The 27201-nt window shown below is 43.4% G+C and overlaps 1 protein-coding gene across 1 annotated transcript; it reads left to right on the plus strand.

The window, feature by feature from the left end:
- The first annotated feature begins 4519 nt into the window (after nt 1–4519).
- Nucleotides 4520–27201, plus strand: LOC111949626 (calpain-9-like). Its single transcript, XM_070433978.1, is given in 25 exon segments — nt 4520–4890; nt 10240–10309; nt 11255–11373; nt 13953–14086; nt 14279–14450; nt 14923–15022; nt 15143–15218; nt 15295–15329; nt 15332–15371; nt 22486–22679; nt 23006–23226; nt 23327–23338; nt 23516–23595; nt 23698–23820; nt 23898–23934; nt 24035–24109; nt 24203–24248; nt 24818–24879; nt 25125–25193; nt 25627–25705; nt 25901–25918; nt 25921–25956; nt 25959–26015; nt 26490–26542; nt 26877–27201. Coding segments are annotated over 25 exon segments (2133 nt in total). The 5' UTR covers nt 4520–4692; the 3' UTR covers nt 26904–27201.

Raw genomic sequence — 27201 nt, forward strand, 5'->3', positions numbered from 1 at the left:
TGCATCACTGACTGGTATGGCAACTGCTCGGCCTCCGACCGCAAGGCGCTACAGAGGGTACTGCGTACGGCCCAGTACATCACTGGGGCCAAGCTTCCTGCCATCCAGGACCTCTATACCAGGCGGTGTCAGAGGAAGGCCCTAAAAATTGTCAAAGACTCCAGCCRCCCTAGTCATAGACTGTTCTCTCTGCTACCGCACGGCAAGCKGTACYGGAGCRCCAAGTCTAGGTCCAAGAAGCTCCTAAATAGCTTCTACCCTCAAGCCATAAAACTCCTCAACATCTAATCAAATGGCTACCCAGACTATTTGCATTGCCTCCCCCCCAACCTGTATATAGTCTCGCTACTCTTTAATTTCTTGTTACTTTTATTTCTTATTCTTATTCATATTTCTAGGGTCTCGTAAGTAAACATTTCACTTTAAGGTTGTATTCGGYGCAGGTGACTAATACAATTTGATTTGATTTGACTGGTCTGATTGCGAGGACAGTTTTAGCAAAGATGATCTATTATATTGAAAACATAGTCGAGTGACCACTCTAACAATGGAAATGCATGTCCTCAAAGACGGAAGACAGGCGGGAGGRGGCGAGATCAGGTGGCACCATTCTAGCAATGAGAGGGCAGATAAGCATGCGAACAACAGGCACAACTCCGATATAAAGTAGTCTTTTTTCAAAGTTGACAAAATGCAACATGCCTCCAATTATATCAGTGCATTCCTAACAACCTAACCATTACAAAACTTAAATTAGATTGAATAAGCCTCATGTATAAAATGAGCTATTACCTTTTTGGTTGAGTTTGACACTCTCGTTGACCTACATAAAAAATGCCCTCACTTCGTGGTCTTATTTTCGTGGACAGATTTTGGGCCGAGTAAATCCTCTCGCTTCGCCACTTACTCTCTGGTTATAGCCAATGACGTGTAGGCCTATAAATCCTGCATGACTGACGGGGCGATGTATTCAAGCCACCACACAGCCATTTTGGTACTCCTCCCAAAGTAAAAAAAGATTTTGGAATCTATAGAAATGCGTTAAGGTCTACTATCTATTAGTTTTTGACAAGTATATTCTATTACTGACACCTTAATGCTTAGCCTACTTTTAAATTATATTAGGATATGTGAACTGAACATAAAACTATATATTTGTTTATAAAAACCTATTCCTTAAGAGTATTTTTTTTAGAGAGTAATAATGTTACTGTCCCCACTACAACAAAGAGGTGCATGTAATTTGATTTCCATTCATTCGTGCTACCAAAATGGCTGCCGGTGTCTTCAAAGCCTCTTAATGGCCAATACATAACATCAGCAATTCGGGGTTTATCAGTGGAGGATGTTGAGGGAGGACGGGCTCATTATAATGGCTAAAACGGAGAAAATGGAATGGCATCGAACACAAACCTTGTGTTTGGCATCGAACACAAACCATGTGTTTGATACCACTCCACGCATTCCGCTCCAGCCATTACCATGAGCCCGTCCTCCCCAATTATGGTGCCTAAATATAGGCTGTGTGGAAGAAGAATGTGTGAAATAATGTGATTGAAGTAAAAAGAGGAAAATGTCTGTGAGTGAGAGAGAGAGAGAGAAAGAGAGAGAGAAAGAAAGCGAGAACACACACAGCCTGTTCTTCATACTTTTTTAATCGACACTCACATTTAATCGACATGGGATTGCCTGACCACAGAAAATTATGCAAATGGTCGATAGGCTACAGTTCAAAGTCAGCTCCTGGCACCATGTCATTACCCAGACTCCAGCTGACTAAAAGACCGTCTGAAAAGAATTTACTTCTGAGTAAAATCTATATTCATAAATGTACATTTTCAAAGAAGAAGCCCAGATTTCACTGCTGTTGTTCGTGGGATCAAAAGGGTCGCGGAAGGTGTGGGAGTGTCGGCATGGGTAGGGCGGGTTGACGATCTTTGTTATTAGGGATGTGTATAATCCCGGTCTCAAGGACCATACGGAGATAATGGGCAGGCGGATAATGGAGTTAAAAGGGACCATTCTATGGGTTTGTGTCGCTATTATTTGCGTTTGTTTAGCTCTGGTCATAATTATTCCTGTCTTCATCGTCGATTTAATCAGGCGTGATGGAGAACGGCCCAGTGACAGACTGAAGGGCTCTTTGAGAGTCCGAGTCCTCGTGTGGACAAAACAAGTGTCAGATCCAATGTTCCCTCAAATTTTTGGGGCACTGAGCAAATTTCAGATCGGCAAACTTGAACGTTGTGAAAATTCTGTGCAACTTCCGGTGCGCGTTTACTGTGAACACTGAGGCTGAAGCCTACCTGCTTTAAGTAACAGTTTTAACTGTGGCTAGGAAGGCTACTGTGGCTATTTGATAATCGTGTAGACCTATCAGTTGCCTACTATCAAAAATAATGGAGAAAATGCATGCCATAACATTTTAACAAGGAAATAGTACTTTAATTCAGCCAACAGTAGTAGCCAATCTGGGGGTGTTCAATGTCGACAATCTATTACACTTTTGAAAAAACGTGCAGGGTTTGACATTAACCTGTTCATTCACTTGTCCTCCAGACTAAGAGGTAACTGAACATGTTGTTGTATTGTGTTTGATGCAAGAAACCATTTCATCAAATAAAATGCATTATTATTCCCTTAAAATTATTATTATTATTACCAGTGGCGATTTTAGCATGTAAATCCTGGTGGGGCAAACTCAGCATTTATTTTAGATGCATACCTACACAACACAAAACTAAACAATACATTCATTACATTAAAACGGTGACAAACAGTGCCCACAAACTGTTAGGGCCTACATAAAGCTGTCCCAGCAGCCGAGCTTTCTTTTCAGCACCATGGAGTGAATCCTTACCACCGCTACACCTGGCTATCAGCKGAGCCTTGTCTGGCAGCGAATAAGTTCATTCAGCCTCATTTACTGACTTTTTAAAAAACATAGCTGATATGGCTGACTTTGTTAAACAAATGTGGTTACTACTGACTCCTTGTGGATTTGTGTAAGTCGATAAGAACTGCATTTTCCTTCAATAATAACAAAGGCCAAAAGGATACACAAACATTGTTACATTTCTGTTCAGTAAATTCATAATGTTTATTCTTATATCATTAAGTATAAGCAAGTGTAAGCAAACGAGCTGCAACGAGGTAGGCTTATTTGTTCAGCACTTTCAAAATGGACGCCGACAGAAATTCAGATAGACGTTAATTCAGCAAGATGTTGAGGCCTTAACTTTACTCTTTAAATAAGTCACCACACACACACACACACACACACAGCGAGAGAGAGAGACGGTTAGCCTACCATTTGAAGTATTTTATTAGGCCTATGTGGTCTAAAAAGGAAGGAAAATACAGTCATGAGGATTCACTTTCATATACAATATATCGACGCACAGACAGCGTATCGCGCAAACAAAACAACCCTCACAATATCATCTGGAATTACATGGGTCTATTACTGACCTTTTTGTAGAAAACTAATTTTTCAATGGGAAAAGACTGTCACTGGTAAACATGGTTACAGACCCAACAACATTATATAGTATCTCCTCCTTGTCAAGAAAAGCACATGTGCTAATTATAATACACAATGTAAGCAAAACAATGAAATCATTCCAACATTGCTTAAAATGATGAATAAGATACTGATGAGATAGACCTATAGAAGCAGTAGGCCTATAGCAATTGAGATGTGCAAACTATGGCATAAGGGAACGATGAGAAGATAAGAGGCAATCCGTAATTTCGATTATTAAGACATGAACTTTGTCATGAAAGTCTGTCATTCTCTGGATTTATGGTGCTTTCAAGACAACTGTGAACTTGGGAAAAACAAGGTCGAATCATGACGTCAGTGATTTTCAGGTCGGAAACATCTGCATTTTGGAGCTGCATTAATCAAGAAAGCAAGAAAAAGGTGCGTGTTTGTATGCATGCGGCTTTATTCACTCAATAYATTTGTTTTTGTTTGCAAACTGATATGTGACACGAATTAATGCTAAAATAAAATGCTAAGCAGTTAACAAAACCGGTGGGGCTCAAACAGGTGAATGACAAAAATGTATGCTACCCTCTCTCTGCCTATTGGCTCCTTAGCTTATACAAGCCTGACTCAAAATACAACACCGCCCCTTTTAAGACATACAAATACCTCTTTACCTAACTCGTTTTTCAGATGGTTAGAAATGTACACGTGTTGTGCTTTTGTATGAAGCAATCACTCCACCATTTCTGACCAGAAATTAGCTACTGTATAACTGGACTAATAACTCGCCTTGATCTCAACGCTTGTGCCAGTCAATGCAATTGAATCCTACTCCGATGCGCTCTGCACAATCTCTTGTGTAGGCGGGTATAATTTGTGTAAAGTTCCATAAAATATATGCCCCCACTCCCCAATACTAAGTCTGGCATAGTTCGTTTTGTTTCAGTATGTTGCATTGAACGTGGCTAATATTATGTTGATTCGATCACAATTGACCTTGATAGCGTTAAATAAATGTGAACATTCTAAACTTCCCGGAGGCTCTGCATACCTTGCTGGAACGGTTCGACTAAGGGAGGCGCCTCTATGTCTCCATATAGGTGAATGAGTGTGTGTATTTAAGAACTGGGATTGGTGTACAAGTCCCCCCAAAATAAGCATAGACATTTGCTATTTTGATCTCAACTTTACCATTGAAAATGGAGACTCAGAGGTTCGCAACTGGTTCCATTGCCAACCCTGTTAAATTTCGGGACCAGCACTATGTGGCCCTCCTAGATGCGTGCGTTAAATCCGGTTCACTGTTCTCTGACCCAAACTTCGCCCCGAACCAGAGCTCCATCGGTATGCCTACCGACCCAGACCCCAAAAAGGAGATCAAGTGGCTGCGACCCAAGGTAGGCTACCGTCCTATCCGTGTTTACATCAAGAGAGTCGAGATCACTTTCGCAGTCAAAAAGCAAGACGAGATCTACCGCACAGAATGTTTAACCTAATAAAAACTGTTCTGTAGAAATGAGGTTTGTGCAGTAGGCCTAATACATTAACACAGCATATTGGCTATATGCCTGGCCTGCCAATATTGTTCTTCTCAAACCATATTATATTTTAAAACTCGATCTTTGATAACAAAATGGTTCAGTTGGTGTAGCAACTGAAATGATTAGCATTTTTATTTTACTGGACTGATGCTACCTGCATCTGATGGTCATGGTGCTTTCAAATCATGACATCAGTGATTTTCAGATCGGAAAGTCAGAGTTCTAGATTTTCCGATTTTTGAATTCCGAGTTGGATAACCGTTAAACACGACTTTTCCGTCAGATTTTTTTTTCTCCCGAGTTCCCAATTGTCTTGAATACTCTGCAGTCGGAGATTTCTATGTTCCGAGTTGTTTTGAACCCGGCATTAGTCTTAGCGGAGGGAGAGAGCAGCAGAGTCCCTGATATCTCACGGCCCATGCTCTCCTTCCTTTCCTCTGGTGAGACTGACCGGAGAGAGGGGACACCTTCTTCCACCTGATGGCGAAACTTGAGTCACACTGCATCTGCCTCATGCACAAATTCATGTTGTTCCTATGAACAGAGGAAGTTAAATATTCCTTGATATTAAAATAGACAGGACGAAATGCTAATAATACACTTGGCTACTCATTCATTGCAGCTGCAGCGCCAGTGAAAGTAGGGAGAAGCACGTTTTGTTTTGCAATAGTTTTAAATAAAAACTGTTTTGACACTACCGAATAAAAACGTAGAAATGAACTCACTCGGAACAGCAGCGATTTGCTGTATTCTTTGACAGTCTCTCTAGTCATCGTTTTAAAAGTTATTACATCTCACATAGGCTAATATCAAACTTTGCTGTAGCCAGGGTGTGGAAGCTATAGGCACGGTGATTTGTGCTATCGGATTTGCCAGCGCAGTATAGGCGCACTCGATTTAGCCACAGATCTCCCGGTCCGCCAGGGTGGCGTTGTCGGACCATGTATTTTCAGACAAATGAAATGGTTAAAAATGGAACACTTTGCCCGGTGCGCAGGGCTTTTGAATCAAGTGCATCTACCTACAACAGCGCAACAGGAATAACGAAAAAAAAGGCGCGGAAGCCTTTATCGTTGGGTTTTCTATAGGGATGTTTGGTTATCGAGTAGGAATACCTTGAAGATGGACCGGTCGCGATCGACCGGTTGGTGACCACTGGACTACATGATAGCCAGCCATGCGGTCACGCTCAAAAACATCGCCTACTTGTATATTGCAAGAGTCAAGTTTCTTACTCATGATAGTCATGCGTATCTTACGGACATCTGCAGCCTATGTTCTAACTTTTATATTGACCTTATGCATTGAGTTTGATGGGGATATGAGTAGGTCTAGTTGTGTACAATTGGGATGTTGCTCTTGGACAGATGTAGGCTACACCTGAGCTGACTCACTGTCAGGTGTGGTCTAGTTCTAAGGAAGATAGATTGATCTGCTGGAGCATGTTCAGAGAGAAGAGAGGGAACTGACAGAACAGACAGAGCATGTTCAGAGAGAAGAGAGAGAACTTACAGACCAGACTCTGAGCCAAACAGCTGGACAAAATCAAATCAAATTTTTATTTGTCACATACACATGGTTAGCAGATGTTAATGCGAGTGTAGCGAAATGCTTGTGCTTCTAGTTCCGACAATGCAGTAATAACCAACAAGTAATCTAACCTAGCAATTCCACAACTACTACCTTATACACACAAGTGTAAAGGGATAAAGAATATGTACATAAAGATATATGAATGAGTGATCGTACAGAACGGCATAGGCAAGATGCAGTAGAATGATAGGAGACAGTAGTATACATATGAGATGAGTAATGTAGGGATATTAAAACATAAAGTGGCATAGTTTAAAGTGGCTAGTGATACATGTATTACATAAAGATGGCAAGATGCAGTAGATGATATAGAGTACAGTATATACATATACATATGAGATGAGTAATGTAGGGTATGTAAACATTTATTAAGTGACATTGTTTAAAGTGGCTATGATACATTTTTACATAATTTCCATTAATTCCCATTATTAAGTGGCTGAGTTAAGTCAGTATGTTGGCAGCGGCACTAAATGTTAGTGGTGCTGTTTAACAGTCTGATGGCCTTGAGATAGAAGCTATTTCCAGTCTCTCGGTCCCTGCTTTGATGCACCTGTACTGACCTCGCCTTCTGGATGATAGCGGGGTGAACAGGCAGTGGCTCGGGGTTGTTGTCCTTGATGATTTTTATGGCCTTCCTGTGACATCGGGTGGTGTAGGTCCTGGAGGGCAGGTAGTTTGCCCCCGGTGACTCGTTGTGCAGACCTCACTACCCTCTGGAGAGCCTTACGGTTGTGGGCGGAGCATTTGCCGTACCAGCGGTGATACAGCCTGACAGGATGCTCTCGATGTGTGCATCTTGAGAAGTTGTGAGTGCTTTGGTGACAAGCCGAATTTCTCAGCCTCCTGAGGTTGAAGAGGCGCTGCTGCGCCTTCTTCACAACGCTGTCTGTGTGGGTGGACCAATTCAGTTTGTCCGTGATGTGTACGCCGAGGAACTTAAAACTTACTACCCTCTCCACGACTGTCGCGTCGATCTGATAGGGGGTGCTCCCTCTGCTGTTTCCTGAAGTCCACAATCATCTCCTTTGTTTTGTTGACGTTGAGTGTGAGGTATTTTCCTGACACCACGCTCCGAGGGCCTCACCTCCTCCCTGTAGGCCGTCTCGTCGTTGTTGGTAATCAAGCCTACCACTGTAGTGTCGTCCGCAAACTTGATGATTGAGTTGGAGGCGTGCATGGCCACCCAGTCGTGGGTGAACAGGGAGTACAGGAAGAGGGTCAAACGCACCCTTGTGGGGCCCCAGTTTGAGGATCAGCGGGGTGGAGATGTTTGTTACCTACCCTCACCACCTGGGGGCGGCCCGTCAGGAAGTCCAGGACCATTGCAAAGGGCGGGGTCGAGACCCAGGGTCTCGAGCTTGATGACGAGTTTGAGGGTACTATGGTGTTAAATGCTGAGCTGTAGTCGATGCAACAGCATTCTCACATAGGTATTCCTCTTGTCCAGATGGGTTAGGGCAGTGTGCAGTGTGGTTGCGATTGCGTCGTCTGTGGACCTATTGGGTCGTAAGGAAATTGAGTGGGTCTAGGGTGTCAGGTAGGTGGGTAGGGTGGAGGTGATATGGTCCTTGACTAGTCCTCTCAACGGAAGTGAGTGCTACGGGGCGGTAGTCGTTTAGCTCAGTTACCTTAGCTTTCTTGGACAGGAACAATGGTGCCCTCTGAAGCATGTGGAAAAGCAGACTGGATAAGGATTGATTGAATATGTCCTTAACACACCAGCCAGCTGGTCTGCGCATGCTCTGAGGACGCGGCTGGGAATGCCGTCTGGCCTGCAGCCTTGCGAGGGTTAACACGTTTAAATGTTTTACTCGGCTGCAGTGAAGGAGAGCCCGCAGGTTTTGGTAGCGGCCGTGTCAGTGGCACTGTATTGTCCTCAAAGCGAGCAAAAAAGTTATTTAGTCTGTCTGGGAGCAAGACATCCTGGTCCGCGACGGGGCTGGTTTTCTTTTTGTAATCTGGATTGACTGTAGACCCTGCCACATACCTCTTGTGTCTGAGCTGTTGAATTGCGACTCTACTTTGTCTCTATACTCGCACTTAGCTTGTTTGTTGCCTTGTGGAGGGAATAGCTACACTGTTTGTATTCGGTCATGTTTCCGGTCACCTTGCCCTGGTTAAAAGCAGTGGTTCGCGCTTTCAGTTTCACGCGAATGCTGCCATCAATCCACGGTTTCTGGTTTGGGAGGTTTTAATCGTTGCTGTGGTACGACATCGTCAATGCACTTTCTAATGAACTCGCTCACCGAATCAGTGTATTCGTCAATGCTGTTGTGGACGCAATGCGGAACATACCAATCCACGTGATCGAAGCAGTCTTGAAGCGTGGAATCAGATGGTCGGACCAGCGTTGAACAGACCTGAGCGCGGGAGCTTGCTGTTTTAGTTTCTTGTTGTAGGCTGGAAGCAACAAATGGAGTCGTGGTCAGCTTTTCCGAAAGGAGGGAGGGGAAGGGCCTTATATGCGTCGCGGAGTTAGTATAACAATGATCCAAGGTTTTACCAGCCCTGGTAGCATAATCGATATGTCGATAGAATTTAGGGAGTTTTGTTTTCAGATTAGCCTTGTTAAAATCCCCAGCTACGATGAATGCAGCCTCAGGGTGTGGTTTCCAGTTTACATAGAGTCAGATAAAGTTCGTCCAGGGCCATCGATGTGTCTGCTTGGGGGGGAATAATACGGCTGTGATTATAATCGAAGAGTATCCCTTGGTAGATAATGCGGTCGACATTTGATTGTGAGGAATTCTAAATCAGGTGAACAGAATGACTTGAGTTCCTGTATGTTTTATGATCACACAACGTCTCGTTAATCATAAGGCATACACCCCGCCCTCTTCTTACCAGAAAGATGTTTGTTTCTGTCGCGCGATGCGTGAAGAAACCAGCTGGCTGCACCGACTCCGTTAGCGTCTCTCGAGTGAGCCATGTTTCTGTGAAGCAAAGAACGTTACAGTCTCTGATGTCTCTCTGGAATGTTACCTTGCTCGGATTTGTCAACCTTGTTGTCAAGAGACTGGACATTGGCGAGTAGTATGCTAGGGAGTGGAGCGCGATGTGCCCGTCTCCGAAGCCTGACCAGAAGACCGCTTCGTTTGCCCCTTTAACGGCGTCGTTGTTTAGGGTCGCCAGCTGGGATCAGATCCATTGTACTGGGTGGAAGGCAAAACACAGATCCGCTCGGGAGAGTCATATTCCTGGTTGTAATATGGTGAGTTGACGTTGCTTATATTCAGTAGTTCCTCCCGACTGTATGTAATGAAACTAAGATTACCTGGGGTACAAATGTAAGAAATAACACATAAAAAAACAAAATACTGCATAGTTTCCTAGGAACGCGAAGCGAGGCGGCCATCTCTGTCGGCGCCGGAAGTAACTCGTGGAGCGCGATGTGACAGGATATCTCTAAAAGCAGAACAGAGATGGAATGACGAGATAACAACCTGTGTAACGCAGTTTACATCATTAACATTGCCTTGTCATTATCCAGTCAACTGTTATGTGGAAATGAGTGTTGTGTTGCTTTCACATTCCCTCAGACTCAACGGCAAAATGTGCTGTGGGGTAAACTGTAGTCTTGAACTCTGCCCCTTGTCTCTCTCTCTGCAGGAGATCAGTGCCAATGCTGTGTTTGTGGAGGACACGACGTGCACCACCGATATCTGCCAGGGCCAGCTGGGTAAATGTGTGCTGTTTTAAACATCATAGGATGGGGTATCATTTCAGTAACGCGTAGACAATTAACTCCAACCCACAGTTTTCCTATATAACCAGATTACCCTCACTTCTCCAAACCTATTCTCCTGGGAATGGGGTTGAGAGATCCTGGTTCTCTTCTCTGTATGGTTCAGTCTCTCAGTGATTCTGGAGGATCACTATCAATCACACTGAATATGTCACCCCTCCACATCGCCCCAGGGGCTCCGCTCCAAACCCATTGCCCAATAGCAGGGGGATCGGGGTGACATTCGTGTTCTCACCTCCCAGTCTCCCAGTCCCAACCTCCTTTTGGAGTATCTGTGGGTCTAAAGGGAGTCGGGATCCTGTGATCACACCCCTTTCTCAGATCAAAAACTATGTGATTTGTTTGTGACCGCTTTTCATGTGACGCCCAGTCTGTTTTTAATTTGTGTGAAATGGTGAGAATGCTCATCTTGCTTTCTTGTTGCTTGATTCATTTTGTCCTCAAGGTTTGTGTGATGAATCTGATGGCAATGTGGCGTCCCTTGTGTGTGTGTGTGTGTGTGTGTGTGTGTGTGTGTGGATGTATCTGTCTCTTATACACATCTAGATGTGTATAAGAGACAGGTGTGTGTGCGCATACGTGCGTCAAACATCAACACCTCTTTCTTTCCTCTACACGAATACACATAGCAGCTGTTTACGGTTAGAGAGGAATGGGCCTGTGTGTGTACAGGCATGTTTGTGTGCGTGTGTGCATGTGGGTGTGTTTGGTAGGGAGAAAGTGTGAGTGTGGGAACTCTGCAGTGGCATATCTTCCACAAGCCTCAGGAAATTATTTGAAATTAAAAATACATGTAGAATCAACTGAAATCAAATCAAATCAATACTGCTAGTTAACATGCATATTGCCTTTGGCCTGTCTCTTTCTTTTTTCTAATAGGTGACTGTTGGCTTCTGGCTGCCCTGTCCTGCCTTACCATGCACCCCAATCTCTTTGTCAAAGTGGTACCACCTAATCAGAGCCTGACAGAATCCTATGCTGGCATCTTCCACTTCATGGTAAGACGTGGGGAGGGTTCATGAGTTTGCTGTGTACACGTGTTCTGCATACTCACTTTTTGTGAATGCAATGAGAATGTCCCTTACTATCTTATTAGAGTAGCAGGTCTTGTAAAAGAGCGAGAATAGTAAAAGCAGGGCTGAAGATTGCAATATGGTGGAAATGAAAAGAGAACAGAGGAGTGTGTTATGACAGAGAGTGTGTGTGTTATGGGAGAAGGTGGTGTAACTAGATCAGGGTTCCCCAACTGGCGGCCCGTGGGCCAAATTTGGTGAACACATTTTTTTATATATATATTTTTTTATAGTTGGACATAAATGACTATAAAAACAACCGCAAATCAGCTCCAAGTGATTTTAATTTAGGAAATCTGTTCCAAAGTATTCCCACGCATAATAGAGAGATATATGTGATCGTATACAAGCAAGGTTTGAAAACAAGGTTTGAAATGCTTACGTTTTAGTCAAATACTATATCTGTTTGGGCTTATTGTTGTAACGGCAGCCATCCTCCTCTTCGTCTGAAGAGGAGGTGTAGCAGGGATCGGACCAAGACGCAGCGTAGTTCGTGTTCAACATGTTTAATAAAAGACGATAACGTGAACACTACACAAATACAAAATAACAAACGTGGCAAAACCGAAACAGTCCTATCTGGTGCAGAGAACACAAAGACAGAAGACAACCACCCACAAACCCCAACACAAAACAAGCTACCTAAATATGGTTCCCAATCAGAGACAATGACTAACACCTGCCTCTGATTGAGAACCATATCAGGCCATACATAGAAACGGACAAACTAGACACACAACATAGAATGCCCACCCAGCTCACGTCCTGACCAACACTAAAACAAAGAAAACACAAAAGAACTATGGTCAGAACGTGACAATTGTGGTCAATTTGCAGTCTACAAATTATTTGCAATTATGTTCAGGCCCCCTGACCATCCGCTCAAGAAAGAAATCATCCCGAGGCAAAATCTAGTTGATGATCCCCTCCCCCCCTCAGCCTACCCCTTCACTAATGAGGGTGATCTTTAATTACCCCCCCACACACAAACACACTCACACACACTCACGTTGTGCACACACCTCTAACCCATTCGCTCTCGTCTCTGCACACTTGCCCCTATCGTCATTATCATTTAATATTTTACATTTGCCTCAAAGGCATCTTCTCTGAACCAATTGTGTCAGGATTAAAGAGATTGATTATTAAAACATTGTCTCATTAAAGCATTAAAACATCATAGAAGTCATGAGTTATGCCTTAGTGATTTTCTCTAATTGCTTTACCCCTGGGGGGAGGGTGGGTTCTAAGTTTACATACGGAATTGTCGTACTATGGATCATTTATCTATTTGCTTTAGAATTTTAGGACCCCTTTGTGACCGACCGGCTCGATTCGGTCATATGTAGCAAAATTTGAAATTGTGTTTTTTACATTGGATAAAAGTAGAGACTCAGAGCTAGAAAATGGTATATCAGACACTACAGTTGAGGAACAATGGGAAAGTAATTCTGCTTTGAAAGTTGATAAACTTGTAACATCACTTTTGAGAAAATGTCCCTTGAATGTTTTGGTAAACCTACTGGAGAGCTCTTCTTTGTCAACACCCATTCAGCATAGTTCACACCATCTTAAGCCTTAGCCCCACCCATCTCTTTAAGGATTCACATGTAAGGCCATGTACTAAACAACCAAAGATTTCAAGACTAAAGGTTGGTTTATACTACGGGTGTATTCATGAATTCAATCTGGAGTGCCAGAGTACACTCTGGGCGCTCGTAAACTCAGAGCGTTGTCAGATTGTCCATTCGTAAACTCTCGGAGTGTTCAGAGTGCACACCGGACGCTCTTGCCGAGGAGTAGAGTTGATCCGAGCATTCAGACTTTTGCAAAACAGAGAACACCATCGTGTTCGTGAGAATCTCCCCTTTCCACAGTGGGGTCACATTAGTTTGTAGGGCACGGTTTGGACGCTATAGACGTTTTCGTGAGAAAACCGATTTCTGGGATGTCTCATGGTCTGACAAACACCGCTCTAGCTCAGCCACCTTTCACCTTTCACCTTTCACCACAGATGTGGAAGTGCGACATCGGCGGATGCGTTGGATTGAGACTCATCCAATGCAGATATCACTAGCTTAAATTGACGGATTTTGATGGGGATTTTTTAAATGATGTTACATAGATTGACGGACTGCGTTAATATTTTCTCAGGTGACTTGGCCCTCTCAGTGAAGTATGTGTGGCATGACTTAACGCATTGGTTGGGAAAAAAGGGTACATATGAGTAGACCTGGAGGGGTTATGTTGGGTGTGTAGTACAGACTTGTACGTAGCTACTACCCTGACACACACACACACACACAAGTGATGCAGGCTTGTACTTGCCCACTGTTATGCAACACATCAAATATATATCTCTTTCCCTTCTCCCTCCTCCCTCCCTCTACCCGTCTCTCCCTACATCCTCCTCCTTACGCCTCATCCTTCCTCCCTCCCTCCCTGTCCACCCTTTTTATGCCTCCCTCCCCGTCCATACCCCCCCCCCCCCCCCCCCCGTGTAGTTCTGGCAGTATGGTGAGTGGGTGGAGGTGGTAGTAGATGACAGGCTGCCTGTACGCGGAGGCCGCCTGCTCTTCAGCTACTCCTGTACCCGCAACGAGTACTGGAGCGCCCTGGTGGAGAAAGCCTATGCCAAGTCAGTCAACCGGGGTGTGTGTGTGTGTGTGTGCGTGCGTCCATCCATGCATCCGTGTGTGTGTGTAATGTCGTACATAATTTGAGCGTTCGTGTGTGTCTCAATCCTTCCTCTCCCACACCACTCTCTCTCCTCCCCCTTTCTCTCCACACACCCCTTTCTCATGCTCCCTCTACGCCTATCTCGGAGCAGGCTGATTGGGTCATATGGAAGTCTGAAGGGGGGTAATATCTCAGAGGCGATGGAGGATTTTACAGGGGGCATAGCCTACTCCCTCCCTGTCTCCTCCCGCGCCCCCAGGGTCATGTGGAAAGCCCTCTCCGATGCCCTGTCCCGTGGCAGCCTGCTCAGCTGCTTCATACAGGTACAGCACATACATGCACGCAAGAACGCACACACACACACTCACACCCGATGGGGCGGCAGGTAGCCTGGCAGGTAGGAGCGTTGGGCCAGAAACTGAAAGGTTGCTGGATCGAATCCCAGAGCTGACATGGTAAAAATCTGTCGTTCGGCTCCTGAGCAAGGCAGTTAACCCGCTGTTCCCCGGGCGCCGATGACGATTAAGGCAGCCCCCCGCACATCTCTGATTCAGAGGAGTTGGGTTAAATGCGAAAAATACATTTCAGTTAAATGCATTCAGTTGGGTATCCCCTTGTCACTTTCCATGGAACAAATATGACTCATAGACTTTATGGTGAATGCTGTACCAACAAAGCTACATACCTTCCTCACACCTCTCCTTCGTCAATAGCTACTGTGATGGCAAGTGTGATTCTCACTGTGTATGCAGCACCTGTGGTGAGTTGCTCTCTATGTGCTGTGTATCTCCACAGGCTAGTAACTATCGTGAGATAGGCACAGTGACTGCAGAGGGACTGGTGAAGGGCCATGCCTACGCCATCACAGACCTCGTCAGGTACTCGCTGTCATACTGTCCTTCACCAGCTAAAGTCATCAGAAAAGAATCCACTTTCTCATTTTGCTCAAATAATTGTTTGTCTGTGTGTGTGTGCGTATGTGTGTGCGTGTGTGTATGTGGTTCAGGTGAAGAAGCGGCTGGTGAGGCCTTGTTGCTGAGGCTGAGGAACCCCTGGGGATTTGTGGAGTACTCTGGACCCTGGAGTGACAAGTGAGGAATTGTGTGTGTGTGTGTGTTTTTCATTTTGTCATTACACAGGCATGTAATCCTTTGTGTGTAATTGTAGGAGTAAAGACTGGGATGATGTGGATGCTGCTGAGAAGAAAGGATTGATCTGAAAAACAGTGAGGACGGAGAGTTCTGGTATGTTCTGGTTACAAACACACGTAGACACAAACATACGTAAACACATACATACACATACAGTGCATTCAGAAAGTATTCATAACCCTTGTGGACACATTTTGTTGTGTGACACCCTGAATTCAAATTGTATTAAATAGCTTTTTTTTCTCCTCCCATCTACACGCAGTACCCATAATGACAAAGTGAAAACATGTTTGATTGTTTTTGTGCAAATTTATTGAAATACAAAAAGGCACTCGCACATCTGAGCAATCTTATTTGCAGGTGCATGGCATCAATTGAACAAGATGAAGGAAAAGGAAACCGCACACTGCTCTTGATAGTATCACCGATATTTAATAAGCTTACGTATCGGCACACGGCCTTCGTCAGAGCTTTTGGGATTTTTTGAAAGTTGCACCCTTATGTAGACCTGGCTCCACCCACATCCGTTCTAACACATCGAAGGGGGTTGGAGGCAAAGGAAAATAATAAGTGCTACCAAATATAACAATGTGCAATTCATAAATATTACAAAAGTGTATAAATAAGGCGTATTGACACTTCTGTATAATCTCAATGAGGACATAGCAAGTTCATTAGTCATTGGGTACATCATATGAAAAACGTCAAGAATAATCTACAAGAGACACACATTTCATGTTCCAATTCACAGCATAACATACAAAGGCATTTCATCATTAAGTCCTTTTGGAAACAATGTCTGGAGGGTGAAAATCCAAAAACATTCTCTTTTACTCAGAGTATTATTAATATCACCTCCCTGTCTGATATCTTAACTTTCTCTATGCCACAAAATCTAAAGGTGGAAATGTCATGCTTCATGTCATTGAAATGTACAGCGACTGGATAATCCCTGTCGTTTCTCCTGATTGAACTTTTATGTTCACTAATTCTCTGTTTGAGAGAGCGGGTGGTTTTACCGACATAACAGAGCCCACATGGACATTTAATAATGTAAATAACATGGGTGGTGGAACACGTAATAATGTCATTTATTTGGAACCTTTTTCCTGTGTGTGGGTGACAGAAATATTGACACTTCATCATATTGTTGCACTGTGCGCATCCTCTGCATTTATAGCTACCATTTGGTAGAGGGCGTAAAAGTGCTTGGCTAATTTTCTTAAGTGGCTGGCAGTTGGCATGAACCAATTTATCGCGTAAATTGCGACCTCTCCTATACACAATACGTGGTGGATATTTAAATATTCAGCCGGCAAAGCTGGGTCCGATGATAAAATATGCCAGTGTTTCTTGACCACCTCTCCCACTTTTCGCGAATTCAAAGTATATGTAGTTGTGAACATTACGGAATGTTCTGTAGCTTTAGCGGGTCTTTTTTGTAGCAGTTCATCTCGTGTTTTTCTCCAATGCCAAGTTATGAGCTTCATCCACACATTGTGACGAATAGCCTCTTTTTAGAAACCTCATGCGCATCTCCGCTGCTTTTTCTAGATAATCATCTGTGGAGTGGCATATACGGCGCAGTCTAAAAAATTGGCTTCTTGGAAGTCCTCTTTTTAATGGCTCAGGGTGGAAGCTGTCACCCTGTAATAGAGTATTTCTGTCCGTTTCTTTTCTATATAAACTTGTAAACAAGGTTCCATTTGATTTCTCAATCCACATATCGAGATAATGAACACGTTTAGTGTCACGTTCAATAGTGAATTTGAGATTGGGGTCAATGTCGTTGAGTAGTGCCATAAATCTGACAGTTTTTCTTCAGTTCCTACCCATATACAAAAAATGTCATCAATATATCGATACCACTTAAGGACTTTATTAAAAAATGGATTCTCGTTTTCATTATTAACAAAACGTTCTTCAAAAAGACCCATATAGAGGTTGGCATAGCTCGGAGCAAATGTAGAGCCCATCGATGTTCCATTCGTTTGGAGATAGTATTCATCATCAAACTGAAATAGTTGTACGTCAAAACATATTTCAGCCAACTCTAGAATGAAGTTTGTTGGTGGATATTCATTAGTATCTCTGTCTCCCAAATAGTGTGCTAGTGCTGCCAGCCCCCCACATGGGGAATGCTGGTATAAGATCTGGACATCTAATGTGACCAAAATACAGTCTTCTTTTACCCGTTATTGGTGAGATCTTGTTTATGAAGTCTATAGAGTCCTTTACATATGATGGCAATGATTGCACATGAGATTTAATAAAAGAGTCTACAAAGTTTGACAATGGCTCTAGCATTGAGCCTATTCTCTGCAACACTGGTCTGCCTGGATAGTTGCCTTGTTGTGTTTTAGGTTTGTGTAATTTCGGTAAAATGTATAAGCATGGAGCGTATGGCACATTTGCAACAAAGATATTCATATTCAGGTTTGAGATAAGGTTGTTTAATAGGGCTTGCTCCAAATTAGAGCAAATATCCCTTTGGAACACCTGTTGTGGGATCAACACTCAGTTTTTCTATAGAAACGTTCATTGCTGAGTTGTCTCTGAATTTCTTCTTTATATTTTTCATAGTCTAAAACAACCACAGCACCCCCTTTTCTGCAGGTTTTATAACCAAAGATGAATCTTTCATTATTCTTTGAGTGCCAGTTCTTCTGTTCTCGTGAGATTCTTCTGAATATGTTTTGTTTGTCTTGTATAACTGACATGGCTTCTTGTTCGACTAACCTACAATAGGTATTAATCGAGAGTTGTTAACCATAGGACAGAATTTGCTTTTGGGCTTAAATGGGTGCCAGTTCCTTGATGTGTTACTAGGCCCGAATCAGTGTTTTTGCGAAAACACATGCTTAAGTTTAATCTGCGAAAGATATAACAGATCTACTTTCGTATCGAATGGTTTATCTGTACATGTAGGTACAAAAGGAGGCCCTTAGATAAGACTGAGACTTGAGCGTCAGTAAGGTCTTTTTTGGAGAGGTTAATTACCGCGTCCCGCTGTAGCTCCGTGTCCACGGCTTGTGTTCCTGGTCTCCTCTTCGACCGCCTTACCTCTCCTGCATCGTTTCTTTTCTTTCGTGGAGCCCTCTGTTGCTTCCGGGCTAAAAAAACGGACTGTGTGCCATGGAAGCTGGAGTCACTGTCTGTGGGAATTCGCTCTCGGTGGATGCCTCTGTGTCCAAGTTTCCATGTCCTCCCGCCTGCTGCGTATCTGCGTCCCCGATCAGCGGTGCGTCCCTCCGTCGGCCTCTGCGTGCTCCTGTCCTTGGGCCTTCCCATGCGTACACTCGGTTGACTGGTATCCTCTGTGTTCGCTGGTATTTCCTGATTTTTGTTGCTTGTAGAGAGTCTCTGTATTTCCCAATGGACTGCTTGATCGTGTCGTCTATGGTTGTAAATTAGGGCCTAGAATTCCTTCATTATAGCTTCATGTTCGCTAATCTTAACTTCAACTTCTTTCACTTCCTTCGACACATGTTCCACGATAAGTAGCATTAAATCTAATGAGCATTTGTTGAGTATTTCACCCCATTGCTAACTAAAGTTTTGTCGTTATTACCTATAGTAGGCTCCTTCTGTATTCTCAGTCCTCTTGGAATGCGCTGTGTGCGCCAATACTCACTAAGAGTGGTGCCATGCAGGAACAAACGTGTTTCTTTCTCTCGAAGTCTCTTGAAGTTGGATTTTGAGTTCGACAGTCGAGCGTGGAACTGGGTTGTCCATGTTGGAGGTAGGAAAAGAATCTTGTTTGCGTCTTCTTGTGTGAATGAAAGGGTACTCGCACAATGCGTGGTAAGTGAGTTGATCTCTCGTAGTGGATCCATTGTATACTTGGTACGTCTTTAACTAGTGTGTATACTTACAAGATTTAAGAGTGCGGAGTGAAAGATAGTTATACAAATACAAAAAGGCACTCGCACATCTGAGCAATCTTATTTGCAGGTGCATGGCATCAATTGAACAAGATGAAGGAAAGGAAACCGCACACTGCTCTTGATAGTATCACCGATATTTAATAAGCTTACGTATCGGCCACACGGCCTTCGTCAGAGCTTTTGGGATTTTTTGAAAGTTGACCCTTATGTAGACCTGGCTCCACCCACATCCGTTCTACACATCGAAGGGGTTGGAGCAAAGGAAAATAAATAAGTGCTACCAAATATAACAATGTGCAATTCATAAATATTACAAAAGTGTATAAATAAGGCGTATTGAACACTTCTGTATAATCTCAATGAGGACATAGCAAGTTCATTAGTCATTGGGTACATCATATGAAAAACGTCAGAATAATCTACAAGAGAACCACATTTCATGTTCCAATTCACAGCATAACTACAAAGGCATTTCATCATTAAGTCCTTTTGGAAACAATGTCTGGAGGGTGAAAATCCAAAAACATTCTCTTTTCCAGAGTATTATTAATATCACCTCCCCTGTCTGATATCTTAACTTTCTCTATGCCACAAAATCTAAAGGTGGAAATGTCATGCTTCATGTCATTGAAATGTACAGCGACTGGATAATCCCTGTCGTTTCTCCTGATTGAACTTTTATGTTCACTAATTCTCTGTTTGAGAGAGCGGGTGGTTTTACCGACATAACAGAGCCCACATGGACATTTAATAATGTAAATAACATGGGTGGTGGAACACGTAATAATGTCATTTATTTGGAACCTTTTTCCTGTGTGTGGGTGACAGAAATATTGACACTTCATCATATTGTTCACTGTGCGCATCCTCTGCATTTATAGCTACCATTTGGTAGAGGGCGTAAAAGTGCTTGGCTAATTTTCTTAAGTGGCTGGCAGTTGGCATGAACCAATTTATCGCGTAAATTGCGACCTCTCCTATACACAATACGTGGTGGATATTTAAATTCAGCCGGCAAAGCTGGGTCCGATGATAAAATATGCCAGTGTTTCTTGACCACCTCTCCCACTTTTCGCGAATTCAAAGTATATGTAGTTGTGAACATTACGGAATGTTCTGTAGCTTTAGCGGGTCTTTTTTGTAGCAGTTCATCTCGTGTTTTTTCCAATGCCAAGTTATGAGCTTCATCCACACATTGTGACGAATAGCTCTTTTTAGAAACCTCATGCGCATCTCCGCTGCTTTTTCTAGATAATCATCTGTGGAGTGGCATATACGGCGCAGTCTAAAAAATTGGCTTCTTGGAAGTCCTCTTTTTAATGGCTCAGGGTGGAAGCTGTCACCCTGTAATAGAGTATTTCTGTCCGTTTCTTTTCTATATAAACTTGTAAACAAGGTTCCATTTGATTTCTCAATCCACATATCGAGATAATGAACACGTTTAGTGTCACGTTCAATAGTGAATTTGAGATTGGGGTCAATGTCGTTGAGTAGTGCCATAAAATCTGACAGTTCTTCTTCAGTTCCTACCCATATACAAAAAATGTCATCAATATATCGATACCACTTAAGGACTTTATTCAAAAATGGATTCTCGTTTTCATTATTAACAAAACGTTTTCAAAAAGACCCATATAGAGGTTGGCATAGCTCGGAGCAAATGTAGAGCCCATCGATGTTTCATTCGTTTGGAGATAGTATTCATCATCAAACCTGAAATAGTTGTACGTCAAAACATATTCAGCCAACTCTGAATGAAGTTTGTTGGTGGATATTCAGCCAGGTCTAAATAAGGGTGCAACTTTCAAAAAATCCCAAAAGCTCTGACGAAGGCCGTGTGGCCGATACGTAAGCTTATTAAATATCGGTGATACTATCAAGAGCAGTGTGCGGTTTCCTTTTCCTTCATCTTGTCAAATTTATTGAAAATGAAATACAGAAATGTTGGTTGTCTGTCATTACTAGACAACCATTTTCAGGTCTTGCCTTAGATTTTCAAGCAGATTTAAGTCACAACTGCAATTCGGCCACTCAGGAACATTCACTGTCTCTTTGGTAAGCAACTCCAGCATAGATTTGGCGTTGTGTTTTAGGTTATTGTCCTGCTGAAAGGTGAATTCATCTCTCAGTGTCTGGTGGAAAGCAGACTGAACCAGGTTTTTCTCTAGGATTTTGCCTGTGTTTAGCTCCTTCCATTTGTTTTTTTTCCTCAAAAACTTCCCAGACCTTAATGATTACAAGCATACCCATAACATGATGCAGCCACCACTATGCTTGAAAATATGGAGAGTGGTACTAAGTAATCGTGTTGTATTGGATTTTCCCCAAACATAACACTTTGTATTCAGGACAAAAAGTGAATTGCTTTGCCACATTTTTTGCAGTATTACTTTAGTGCCTTGTTGCAAACAAGATGCATGATTTGGAATATTTGTATCCTCTATAGGCTTCCTTCTTTTCACTGTGTCAATTAGTGGAGTAACTACAATGTTGTTGATCCATCCTCAGTGTTCTCCTATCACAGCCATTAAACTCTGTAACTGTTTTAAAGTCACCATTGGCCTCATAGTGAAATCCCTGAGCGGTTTCCTTCCTGTCTTGCAACTGAGATAGGACGCCTGTATCTTTGTAGTGACTGGGTGTATTGATACACCATCCAAAGTGTAATTAATAACTTCACCATGCTCAAAGGGATATTACATTTTTACACATCTGCCCTTTTTTAGGCTTGCCATAAGAAAGGGGTTGAATACTTATCGACTCAAGACATTTCAGCGTTTCATTTGATATTCATTTGTTAAAATTTAGAAAAACCTAATTCTGCTTTGACATTATGGTGTATTGTGTGTAGGCCAGTGACAAAAAAAAATATTAATTTAATCCATTTTAAATTCAGGCTGTAACACAACAAAATGTGGAAAAAGTCAAAGGGTGTGAGTACTTTCTGAAGGCACTGTACATCGACCAATCTCGCCTTTTATCGATTGTACTTTGTTTTTGTTTATGCATACATGTGTATATATAACGTAATGTATAATAACTGATATGTATAGATGATGTACTGTACGTATTATAGATGACTCCAAATGAAATACTGTACCATGTTTGACTATGACTGCTTTTTGTGTCTCAACACTGTTTGAGTGGTCCACAATTGTGTTTTTTAAAATCTGTCTTTTGTATTGTCAACTATTGTATCATTGTGAAGTGACACTTTAATAAATGCTTCTCACTCTAACTCTACATCTCATCTAGTTTCACACTTTACAACAACAGCACACAAACACATTCTGACAGTGTGTATCCGCTCTGTGTGTCAGGATCAGTGCGGAGGACTTCAACAAGCTGTTTGACACAGTGGAGCTCTGTAGTGTGGACCCTGACCCCATAGTGGAAGAGGACACACCCACTGACCCCGACTCCCCTGCTGACCCCCCCTCTGCCTGGACCCTCAGCTCCCACAAAGGCTCCTGGGTATCGGGCTCCACTGCAGGGGGAAGCTGTAGTTACCCTCGTGAGTGTGTGTGTGTTTCCAAAAGCAGAATGTTTGTAATTTCATCCACTTGTCATTTACTACCTTTCCTTTTCAACAATCCCTCCTCTANGGGAGCAGGTAGTCAGTCCAGTTCAAGTGTTGATGGCTTGTAGATAGAAACTGTCTCTGAGCCTGTTGTTATCAGACCTCATGCTCCGATACCAGACGGTCAGGGAGAACAGCTCGTTCCAATGGCAGAATGTTTGTAATTTCATCCACTCATTTACTCCTCTCCTTTTCATCAAACCTGTCTCTACCCCCGTTATCTAACTATCCCTCTGTCTCTCTCTCTCTCTCTCTCGTAGGATCCTTCTGGAAGAATCCCCAGTTCCAGCTTGTCCTTGCCGAGCAGGACAAGGAAGAAGAAGATGATGAAGACGAGGATGAAGAGATGACCCCGGAGGAGAAGATGGTGGCAGAGAAGCAGAAGAAGAAAGCAAAGCAGTGCACCGTGCTGGTGGAACTACTGCAGAAAGACCGGAGAAAGAAAATCAACTTCCTCCACATCGCCTTCCACATCTACAGGGTGAGAAAGGGCGAGAGAGGGAGGGAAAATGTGTTGTCCCTGTGTGTGCTGTGAATGTTCTACATTTTCAGTTAATCTGACGTCTTTCCTGTCTCTGCAGGTTCCTCCAAAGGTGAGTATTTTAATATAAAGTATTTTTTTTAAACGACATATTTTCATTAGTTAGACAATGACATGGCTTTTAATCTTCCAACCATGTCTGCTGCCCCCCTCTCTCCACCACTACCTCCTTCTCTCCCTCTTTTCTATCTCTGCCTTCCTTTCCTTCTCCCCGCTCCCCCTCTCGTAGCTCCGGGGCCTGTGTCTGGACCAGAGCTTCTTCTCTTTCAAGCAGCCAGTGGGGAGTTCTGGGGTGTACCAGCCCCTCAGGTACTGTACCTCAGCAGCCAGTCTTCATGGCAAATATGTCACATTTTCATGAAAACAGTCAATATAAGTTGTATCTCTTCTTCTTGCCTTTTGTCACCGTAGGGCTGTGTGGAAGGAGGTGAGGCTGGACCCGGGAAACTACGTGATTCTGGCCTCCACCAACAGTCCCAACCAGCCTGCGGAATTCTTCCTCCGCGTCTACTCCAAGACTGGCAACAATCTGGGGTACGGAGAGGAGGGTGGGGGGGATGATGATGCTGATAATTAGTAACAGCCTGATGGTGCTCCCCCTTGTATTCCAGGACCCAAGACTTCACCTGCTCCACTGGCTTCCTCATGGTGAGTTAAACTTTACTGACGCCTACTTCTACTGCAGTCCTGCTCTCCAGTTCACCAAGCCAACTGTGTGTGTGTGTGTGCGCGTGTGTGTCCTTCACAGGTAATGTCAATGCCACCAGTCTTGCCAGAGGATCGCAAGAGAGTACAGAAGACATTTGATGAGGTGGCGGGGCCGGTAGGAATTCTCTCATCTCTAAATCTAACTCAACCATAGAAGATAAATGTCTCCCTTAGACAGTCTTAACCTCCTGTTCTCTCTCCCTGGCAGGATGACAAGCTGAATGCTAACGAGTTCATGAAGCTGGTTAACTCAGGTTAGGTCATTCATGAACTCATGTTGTCATTATAAGGTTAATTTAGTCAAACCAGGGTGCAGAACTCCATAAACTGCTGTAATGAAGGGTGCAGCTATTGTATGTTGGTCCTATTGAGGGGAATATTCTTACAATGCAGTACCAGTAAACGACATTAGGGGGAGCAGAGTAGCAAGGTTTCCTCTAGCAGGTAGACAATTTTTGGGGAAACAGAGATGACTTCTCTAGGTGAAACCTAATTGCTATTATAAACTGGGTGCTTCGAGCCCTGAATGCTGATTGGCTGACAGCCGTGGTATATCAGACTGTATACCACCGGTATGACAAAACATTTATTTTTAGTGTTCTAATTACGTTGCTAACCAGTTTATAATAGCAATAAGGCACCTTGAGGGTTTGCGGTATATGGCCAATATACCACGGCTAAGGGCTGTATCCAGGCACTCAGCGTGCGTAACAGCCCTTAGCCGTTGTATATTGGCCGTATACCACTCCCCCTTGTGCCTTATTGCTTAGATATACCAATACAATCCTCTGCCTCGTTCACTCCTCCCCTCTCCCCCTATCAGTTATGGAGAAAGACTACCAGCTGCCACTGGAGACATGCAGACAGCTCATCTTTGGAGAGGAAGTATCCTTTTATTTGGCCAGTTGTCACAACCTTACATCTCACTGGCTTTGTTTTTCTTGCCAGGACCCGTATCCACAAAGCATGTCAGAGTAGATCTGCTGATCTAGGATTTGTCCATTTAATCTTATTCATTGTGATCTAAAAGGCTAAACTGGTCCTAGATCAGCACTGATATGCTTTGTGGATACGGGCCCTGGTACTTTTGAGCGCCTCTGTCTGAGAGCGATCCCTAACCCACGTGTCAGACTGGGGGGCGTAGCAGTCTGACCCGAGAGCAGACAGAGCCTGTGCTGGCCTCTCTTCGCAGTCTGCAGGTACGACTGCTATAGGTACAAAACCCAATATGTTAAGCAATACAGCCCATGGGGGTGCGGTGTATTGACCAATATACAGCGGATAAGGGCTGTGTGTTATCCTCCATGATTTTATTCATGTGCATCTATGGCTTTTTCAAGTTTTATGTGTGCTTGTTTTTTTTTTAAATGGTCGAATTAATAAACTAAACTAAATGAACTATATTGGCCATATACCTCAAACCACAGAGGTGCCTTATTGCTATTGTAAACTGTTTAGCAACATAATAGTGTTCTTGCATCATACCCAAAGTATGTTGTCTGATATACACATGGCTGAAATGCTGTTTCAGCCAATCAGCATCCAGGACCCAAAATACCCGGTTTATAATTAGTGATATTACTTAGCTACAGCTACTCAACCATCCTTCATTGACCTCTCTCTCTCTTTCAGTCCATCTTCTTCAAGTTTGATCAGGACTCTTCAGGGACTATGAGCCCCTTTGAGCTTAGTCTGGCCCTCCAGGCTGCTGGTGCGTACAGGCGCACACACACACACACACTCTCACTCTGTCTCTTACACTCTCTCACTCACTCACTTACTAATTTACTCACTCACTCCCTCACTTTCCATATCGTTGTTACAGTTTACCTTCTACTCCACTCTTGAATGGATAACAACACATCTCTCTCTCCTCCCCTCTCTTCTTCCTTCTCCTTCCTGCTAGGTGTGCAGTGTGATGGCCAGGCATACAGCTGCTGTGGGAGAGGTTTGGCTCTGGGAGCTGCACCTGCCTTTCCATGGCTTTGTGGCCTGTGTCACCAGGCTGCGCAAGCTATTCGGTATTTCAAACACACACACACACATACATGCGCACACACACTTAGGAGAGCTATGTTTTGTTTGCAGGTTCTGATATTCAGCCTTAATATTGTGTGCTTCTATCCCCAAGCCATAAGACTCCTGAACATCTAATCAAATTGCTACTCAGACTATTTGCATTGCCCCCCCCCCCCCCTTCCTGCTGCTACTTTCTGTGTTATCATCTATGCATAGTCACTTTAATAATGTACATATTACCTCAACTAACCGGTGCCCCTGCACATTGACTCTGTACCGGTACCCTGTGTATAGTCTCGCTATTGTTATTTTACTGCCGCTCTTTATTTACTTGTTACTTTTATTTCTTATTCTTACTCGTTTAAAAAAAAACTGCATTGTTGGTTAGGGGCTCGTAAGTAAGCATTTCACTGTAAGGTGCATGTGACTAATAACATTTGATTTGATTTTGATTTGTTTGTGTCCCCTCTCCCCAGCCCTGTATAAATCAGATAGCAACCCTGAGGTCAAAGACGGAGGAATCAATACTGTGAGTCCTCCTTGATCTTGAAATCAACCAAAACCCTGGCCCTAAGCCTAGCTTCATGTCCACATCCTGGTTCAACCCTAACCCTATCCTTAATCATTTCCCTACCCTCAACCACAACCTTAACCCTAGCGCCATGTCCAGATCTCGGTTCAACCCTAACCATAACCCTATATCTTAACGTAACATGACACTAAACATGAACCATAACCTGACCCTAACCCGTCCTGTGCCAGACCATATCCTCAAGCCTAACTTATACAGTACCTTGACCTTTAATACAGACTATACCCTTACTAATGCCCTCTAACCCTGAATAGTTGCTGTTCTTTTACAGTGGCTGCTCCGACTCCTGACCGTGTGAGCGTGCTCTGTAAAGGGGGGTTCTGCAGGGGCATTCTGTCTGACCAGGACCATATGATAACATCATGCCTCCACCGGCGCCCTCGTCCACACACACACAGGCGCACACGCACAACACACACACACAAACAGCCACTGGCCTTTGTCACCAGACAATACCCCGCATATCAGCTAAGTATTTTCAGTTCTACAGCCAAGTATTTCTTTAACCTTTCATTATTTGAGTTTTAAATAGTGAAAATGTAGTTGAAGCTCTGTAGTTGAAATGTATCCAAAAATAAAAATGTTGTAAAAATGAA

Source organism: Salvelinus sp. IW2-2015, linkage group LG22 (assembly GCF_002910315.2).
Source record: "Salvelinus sp. IW2-2015 linkage group LG22, ASM291031v2, whole genome shotgun sequence".
In the NCBI taxonomy this organism is placed as follows: domain Eukaryota; kingdom Metazoa; phylum Chordata; class Actinopteri; order Salmoniformes; family Salmonidae; genus Salvelinus; species Salvelinus sp. IW2-2015.